The sequence below is a fragment of the Equus caballus genome, chromosome 1 (assembly GCF_041296265.1).
Source record: "Equus caballus isolate H_3958 breed thoroughbred chromosome 1, TB-T2T, whole genome shotgun sequence".
In the NCBI taxonomy this organism is placed as follows: Eukaryota; Metazoa; Chordata; class Mammalia; order Perissodactyla; family Equidae; genus Equus; species Equus caballus.
The window spans coordinates 133,492,327-133,500,660 of NC_091684.1; the positions used below are offsets into that span (position 1 = coordinate 133,492,327).

At 46.5% G+C, this 8,334-nt stretch overlaps 1 protein-coding gene across 23 annotated transcripts in view; it reads right to left on the bottom strand.

The window, feature by feature from the left end:
* Positions 1-5,447, bottom strand: part of NEO1 (neogenin 1) — a 247,657-nt gene extending 242,210 nt beyond the window's left edge. For 22 of the 23 annotated variants that reach the window (XM_070233792.1, XM_070233755.1, XM_070233728.1 and 19 more), the window contains exon 1: positions 5,014-5,342. In XM_070233792.1, the coding sequence (XP_070089893.1) occupies positions 5,014-5,143 (130 nt within the window). In that variant the 5' untranslated portion in view covers positions 5,144-5,342. Of the gene's footprint in view, positions 1-5,013 lie in introns of all 23 variants that reach the window. The other variant, XM_070233713.1, reaches the window with a different exon arrangement.
* Positions 5,448-8,334: the final 2,887 nt, after the last annotated feature.

Sequence of the window (8,334 nt, forward strand, 5' to 3'; positions counted from 1 at the left end):
GTCACTAATAAAATTAAGTGTTTGGGGAAAAAAACTATTAAATAAACAGAGCCTCCATATAGTGAGATTAATGTTACCCAATATTTTTTATTAGCATAGAGAAAACTCATAAAAAAGAAATCAACAATGACCAATTAAGCCTACAGAAAAATAATCTACACTTTCAAAAAATAGAATTACGGTATATTTTTAAAGTTCATAAAGAAACATCAAAATCATTCTACACAGATACAGTACTTTACAGTTTATAAGCAATTTTACATTCTATTTTTCCGATACTCCAGTTAGGTAAGCGAGGTATTATTCTTGCCTGCCTATAGCCCCCAACAGATACATAGAAAGGTGTACAATCATGAGTCACATCCCAAATCCTCTGCCTCCATATCATAAGTCTTTTTTCACCATCCCACAGCACGTATTAATTTCATACAGTTGACTAAGAATGGTCACATTTCTTATCTCCTTTGAGCATTCATCCTGGAAATCTATGAACTCTTTTATACCTCATCCTAGTAGGCAGGCAGAGCAGGGCATCAGTCCCTGTTTAGAGAAGACTCAGTAAGCTCACTGATGGTTCTGAAGATGACAAGACTAATCAACACTAAAATTGCAGCATATTCAGAGAAGGATGACCAAACTCGCAAAGGGTTAAAAAATTAAGTAATGTAAAGAGTGGCTGATTAATTTAGAAAGGAGCAGGAGGAGAGAGCGACGCACACACACACACACACACATTTCGTCATCAGACACACGAAGGGCCAACATATAAAGGAATCAGATTTGTGCTGTATGGCCCTGGGGGTAAAAACAAAGGCAAATTAACATTCATGCAACAAACATTTCTTGGGTATCTACTCTGTGCCGGATGGTTGTGCTACACTAGGTATAAAAAGATGAACAACAGAAGTTCCAATCTTCAAGAGGTTCAGAGTCGTCGAAGAGACAAGAAAATAAGTAACCCAAGAGGAAAGTCCTCAGAAAGCTATGGGAACACAGAAAATGATGACTCTAACTCTCTTTGGGTAAGGGGGCCAAAAGAGAAAAATTCACTGAATAGACGAATAGGAGTTTCAGAAATGGACCTTACTCTTTTCTCTTAAGGCTTTCAACTGATTAGATGAAGCCCACTCACATTATGGAAGCAAGGTGGGAAGTGGCATTAACAGGAAGAAGGAACAGCACCTGCAAAGGCAGGAAAACATGAAGCTCTGCAGTAAACCTGGAGTGGTGGAACACCAGGTACGCATTAGAGGTGCTAAGAGACAAGGCTTTAAAGTGAGAGTGGGAGACGCCAGTGGTAAAGAACACAAAGGGCCTCACAATCTCCATACCAAGGAGTTTAGACTCTAACACTCAATCTATGAGACACTAATAAAAGATTCTAAGTAGGAGAGGGGCATGCTCAGAAAAATATGTAAGAAAGCTCACTCCAGCAGGAGAACACGCTTCTAGAGGGTAACAGTGGAGATAAACAGATTAATTACAGAGTCACTATTGCTAGTCTAGATGGGGATGATGATGAAAAGATACAAACTCAGACGTATCTAGGAGGTAAAAATCAAACAACTATTGGCTATAGGAATAGGGAAGGGGAGGGTCCAGGATGACTTCCAGATCTCAACTTGGGTGAGTGAGTGGTGAGCAGTGACACCCAGGCAGATAACACAGGAAAACAAGCCTGTGCAATCATTCAAACAATGGGAGAGCCCTAGGCCAGGAACTGTGGTTGTCTGGAGAAAGGGGCTGAGGGAAGCCGGAGGGAAGAGGAGCAAAGATGAGTTTACCTTTGGTCTTGTGTAACGTAAGCTGCCTATTTAGTGAAGCTACTGAGTGGCACATGAAGAGTGGAAAAGGAGAGTCATTAGCTTATAAGAAGCAACTGAAGACAAGGAGAGTGTATAGAATAAGATCAACTTGAGATACCAATATTCTAAGGGGGTGAAGGAAAAACCTGAAAAACAAATGAAGAGTGGATCAGAGAAGTAAGAGATGAATCAGGAGATAAGGTGATGCCAAAAATGGCAAAAGAAGAGAAAAAATTCAAGAAGGATGGGGAGGGTGAAAATTAAAGTTAAATGTATTGCATCATAAAGCCAAGTTTACTAACAGAAGTTATTCAAAACAGGAACAGACTACCTTGTGAGGTAACAAATCACATCAAGTGAATGATTCAAGCAGAGTCATCTATGCCACATGTTGACGGGAGGATTCTCACCTTAAATGAGAAGAGTAGCTACATGACCTCTACAGAACACCTCTGAAGTCTAGGTCAAGGCTAGCCTCAACACTACTATGACATTTCATCAAATATTCATTTGCAATCTAATTAATGAATAGGATATTTGATTATTCTAATAAATGTTAAAAAAAATCTCTACATATTTCATCTAACTCAAAAGCAACCAATACTGGATTAAAATTTTTCACTAACTCTGTTTTTGGGGTACAAAAAATTGCTGGAGAAAGTGTGGAAATTGCTAATCTATTTCAAATTCAAAGTGATTTCAAACGACCTCTCAACACTGTCTTCCTAACTTTCCCCATTCCTGCATCCCAGTTCCACCCCATTACCATTCCTTAACCCCTTTGCTCTAATTAGAGAAGACTTGCATTGCACAGGCTGCTGTCACGTCGTTCACGTCATCTTCCCCTAGGTCCCTTCATATCTTTTCAGTAATCTGCCCTTCCTTCCTTCCTAAAACCAGACTGCGTGCCTGATCATTTCCAACCCTCCACCTCTGCTGACCATTTTCCATTACCAGTCCTTCCCTCTCCTTTTTCCTCCACCTCCTCCTGTCTATACGTCTACCCTAAGTTGGAAATACACTCCGTTTCTCCTGTTGCCCCATACCCTATTTTTCTCCTTTTACTACCAAGTATCTCCATTCCCCTACCACCTACTCACTGCAATCCCCTACAGAAAGGTTTCAGAGTCTATCCCCTCCCCCCCACTGACAAATGACGGCCGACTTACTGACAGCTTAACCAGTTGCTGCTTACTCCCTTCTCAATTCCCTCATCTCTCTGCAGTTTAGGACACTAGTGACCAACGCCTCCTTATGGCAGTTATTCCTTTCACTTTTGTAATGAGGCAAGAGGCTTTGTGCAAAGCACTCTGGACCGAAAATCAGAAGATCTGTGTTCTGGATGTAATTCTACCATTAATGAGCTGTGCATCTCCTCACCTGCTTTCCCACTCACCCCTCCTCAGATCCCGCTTCCGAGACACTCAGGCTAGGTTAGGTCCCTGCGGCAAACTTTCTCAAAACCTATTCTCCTTTGTAGCGCTTATCACAACTACTTGATTATATAATTAGTAGTTGAATGGCTATCTTTCCTACCCACACACCAGAGTGTAAGCTCCATGAAGGCAGAGTGTGCATTTCAGCTCAAAATAAAAGCCCACCAACTGAATCAACACTGAAAGAGACGATACGACCACTTCCTAAGGCTCTGCTTATTATTTTTATTAACCTAAGTCATAAAATTACTAGCACTCACAAAATTACTGACAAAATTTTAAGCAGACATTCCACCAAATACCTAGAACACACATAATATCATGTACTACATATAAAATTAAGTAAGAGAGAACTTGTCTTCCAAGATAGTTACATTTTTCTTGCCCATCCACAAGAATAGAAAGGGCTGGATGAGTTACCTACATTCCAGGACCAAAATGTGTATTATAAACCATGTTGAGGCTGAATGTGCAAGTGCCAGTTTGATACTAAAACATTCCTGTTTATATAGCTGTTTAGATAACAACCACTGGCACTTTAGGTTTAAAGCTCTTAATATTGGCAAAAGCCATGAGCTATCTATACTCTGCAAGAAAACCCAAAGAAAGTTTATCAGCCAAGTTACATTACAGTGTGATTTTAAATATTTCATATAAACCAGGGCAAAACAAGTAATGGTTTAGTGATTACAAGTTGCCACTGTGCCTGATCAGATGACTTTCCAAGTGCAAAAATTTCAGATCTCACGTAAGTAGGTGAAAGTTCTGTCAAGTTTTATGATACACCACACCTGGTCAAACAATTTAAGCAGATCACAGGCTAATTTGTCCTTCAACTGCTGTGTGTGTCCCGCTCCTCAAACGTACTGAAAGGTCTTTATGACAGGTTTGGCGTTTTGTTATTGGCCCCCTTAAATAAACAGGAATGCAAGTGACTTCAATAACCTATGATAGTCAAAAAACCTGAAAATGGCTTTCAAGGCTAACTATATTTACATATTGCCACTTGAAAACAACGTACAAGCACTTAAAATCTGATGCTTAGACAATTCCCTAGGTTAAGAGCAGTTAACAGGCTGTAAATATAGTTGTAATCCCCAGGAAAGAAGAGGCATTTCATAACGGAAACACTAACAGATAAAATCACTCGGAGCCGTTCTCCAACGCGCCCTCATCCTTAAGTCACCACCACTGGCAGCGAGGGGGCAATTGTGCCCCTCGGACACCCTCTCTCTTCCGCAGCCTGCGGGCTACAATCCCCGCACAAGGAGTCCCTCGAGATCAGCCAGCGCTTCCCTGCGACTTCAGCAGGGAAATCCCCGGCCAGGGAATGCCGAGTTCAAGCCCCCCTCCCCCTTCCTTTCCTGAAAATTAACGAATTGGCCGTTACGATTGTTTATTTAATGAGGTGTGTAGTGGCCTCTACTGGTGCTTGTGTGAGCACAAGAATGTCCCACTCTTACAAGTGGGATGAGCTTGGGGGAGGGGAGGGAGCCGAGGGGTGAACCTGCCTCCGGGTACAAAGCGGACAACTAGACCCCGGAGCCCCCGACGCGCCCTCGCGGCCGCCCCTCCCGCGGCGGCGCCCCCGCCCGCCTACTTCACTCTCCACCCGACACGACCCCCTTTCTCTTCGGCAACCAGAGACGAGGCAGAGAAGTTCCTGCACGTTCCCTCCTGGATCCTAAACAAAAACACGGCAGCCGCGGCCGGGGCCGCGCCCCCGCCCCCACCCCGCGCTCCTGGGCCCGCGCGCCGCGGCCGCAGCTTACCTGGGGACTGCGGCGGGGAGCCGCTCCTGGCGGCCGCGGCGCCCGGCGCCCGGCGCCCGAGCAGCAGCAGGCAGCAGAGCCAGAAGGAGGAGGTGCCGAGGAGTCGCCGGGCTCCCCGCTCCGCCGCCATCTCTTCCCTGCGAGCGGCGGCGGCGGCGGCAGCGCCGCGGAGCCCTCGCCGCTCTGCCTCCCGCGCGCTTCAGCCGGTCCCTCGCTGCAGGCTCGGCTCCCGCGGCCGCCGCCGCCGCTGCTCCAGCCCGGCCCGACCCGGCCCGCGCGGCCCCTCTCGCGGGAGGGGACACTCGGGGGCGCCTCCCTCCTGCAGGGGGGCGGAGAGGGGAGGAGAGCGGAGAGTCAGTACATTCCGGGGCGGGGGGGCGGGGGGCTCGGTCTCCAGGTTCCAGGCGCCGCCACCCGCCGCCGACTCCGGCTCCACACACCAGCGCGAGGGGGGCGGAGACCGCAGGCGGCGGGGGTGGGGGGCGGGGGCCCGGGGCGCGCACACCCGCGCACGCGCAAGCGCGCGCCTTCCTCGCCCGCACGCCCTCGGCTCCGCGCGGGGCCCGCCCCGCTCCAATCCCGGCTGCCGCCTCGCGGGCCCGCTCCCCTCCCCCTTCTCCCCGGAGCCGCGGACGGGTGCGGGGCGCGCGCGCCTGGCGCTGCTGCTGGCGTCAGGGAAACCCCGGAGAAGTGGATCCTCCTTCTCCTCCTCGCGTCTGCCCGCAGCCCCTGTCCCTCGCGCCCCCTCTTCCTCCTCCTCACCCTGGGGAGAAATTCCCCTCTCACCTCCCCAGAGTCCTGCGGCTGTCGAGACTGAAGGGAGAGGCCCTCCGAGCCCGGGCTTGTCCGGGAGGCCGCAGCGAGAGCGCACCTCTCCTCTGCCTGGGCCCAGGGCCTCTATATAGGGCCTCGGAGGAAACCGAACGGCCTCCGGGAGGAAACCTGGGTGCGCAGAGCGTCGGCCCCGGGGTTTATGTGCTCGCCAAAAACAATAGTGATCCCGCCCGGCTCTTGCTGGGACCTGGCGCGGCTCCCGTGGGAGGGGGCCGGCCGCGCCGCCGCTGACCTCCCGCTTCCCGGCCGCGCCGCCCTCGCCGCGCGCTTCCCCTGGACGGTGCCGGGCCTCCCGGGCCGCGGGGCCCGCGCCCCCCGCCTCTCGGCCCCGGGCCAGGGAAGCGGGGCACAGACAAAGGTGCCCCGTGTGCACTCCTGCAGCCAGTGCGGGGCCCGGGCCGAGCCCCAGGGCTCCCCGGGGCTAATGCTCTGGCCGCGGCTGAAAGCTGTTACCTCTGCCTTTGCGAGGCGCTTCGCGCTTTCCTACCTGGAAATCACGTCTTTCGCCGGTAACCGAGAGCAAGGGGGCTGTGATTGTAAACCACTTGGTAGTCGGGGGACAGCACCCAGGCTCCCCAAAGTTGGAGGAAAGCTGTTTGTAGTTGCACTGCTCATAAGAATAATTTTATAAGCTGCACCCATGAAAATATTTTAAGAAAATTTTTTTCTATGGTTATGCACTTGGAGAGTCGCGTTTGATTGTTAATGAGTTGGATTTTTACTCACTGTTCTGTACAGTCAATAACCAAAATATGTTGCTTCCCACAAGAAGATAGCAATCTCTCTTAACTCCCACAGCGCTCTGTGCCTTCTCATAATTACTTTCTTCAGATATTTTCTTTTATTCTCAAGTGCCAAAATAAGCGGTATAAGGCTTGCTTTAACATTGGGAGGGAAGAGCTCAGAATCGTCATAGAACCTCTTAAATCATCAAAACGGTAGAATTAGAAATCCTCATCACAGTTCCTTGAAACAATTTCCTCTTAACAGAGCTAACACACGCTCATTGTTTTCCACTAGGGAAACAATTTAAATATCTTTTTGTTTTGCTTAGAGTTGTTAACCAGCAAAAATATTTCCTAAATACCCCTGATTGACCTGTTAAATTAGAAATAGATTACCTCCCAATTACTTCACAAGTATTTGCTTAATTAACCTTTAATAATCACATCATTATTCAGTTTTCTGAGATAATGAGAAAAGCTCTTTGAAAACTATAAACTGCCTCGCAAATGTTAATATTCAGATACCTTTTCTAAGTCTGGAAATTTTTCATTATATTAAAACTATAAAATGCATAATGTGACTTCTAAAATGAAGCTTACATTTCTCTCCAAGCTTGAAAAATATGAGTTGTGGCTAATAAAGTAATCAGATTGATTTTCATGCATGACTCCTGTGAACTCTCATTAATTTATCAGCACGCTGTGTATATCAGGGTTAAATCAAAACTTGAAAGCACTTTCTGTAAAATAGAGTGACTACATCATGTATTTCTGACTTGTGATTAAATCACAATTTTAATCAAACCCACTCTCACAAACCACTAATAGATGGAGCCCCAGATTAAAAGTTACAGATCTTACATCATTTCAAGAGTTTAATGAAATAACCCAGGCATATACTTGAATTCAGATCCTTCGCTTTGTTTCAATGTAACTAACCTTGTAGACATTCCTTTTAAAAAACCTCATTTGGAGTAGTTAATCTCTCATTTCTCTAGTAAGGAATCTCTGACAAAAGATTTTCTTAGGCATCTTGTTTATCACTTTCATTCTTCCAACAAGATTTTCAACTAGTAACTCAGTACACGTTTATACAGCTAATCGATGTAATTTTATGTAGTCTAAACTAAATCTGTGAAGAGGTATTAACCATTCATGAAATAAACACTTTTTTCATCTAAGTAAGGTTAGAACACGAGGCCCATGTTCAAGCAATAGTGCACAAAGAAACTTTTAGAGCAAAGAAAACAGACTGGCCATTGTATGTTAGCATAAGTTATCAAAGTGCAGGCCAAAAATAACCAGACCAAATATTCTCGTGAAATTTATTCTGCGTACTTTGATATAAAAATTAAGTGAAAAATTAATAAAGCCTATGAATATAAAACCTGGTAAGAATCTTATTCTCTCTAGTAAAAGGATTATTTTTCAACTTTAGAGAGGCAATATAGTTCAGTGTTTAATTGCTGGCAGTCCTTGGATTGTGCGGCTGGTTCCCTGGCTGAATCCCAGCATCCACAGTAGGGAAGAACAAAGCTAGCCACCTGACTAGTAGATCCCAGTATAGAGCGCTTCCCAATCACAGCACATTTTAACCAGGAGTTACCCTTGTCATAAGAACATGATTTTCTTCTGCACAGATGTTGACATTTTTACATTTGCCCTTCACATTCCACTAGGTGAGAATTTTTATTTCTCCCTTTCTCTTCCAAGAGCCACCTGTTTTAGGGAGCCATCTCTGATTAAGCCTAATTAAGAATGA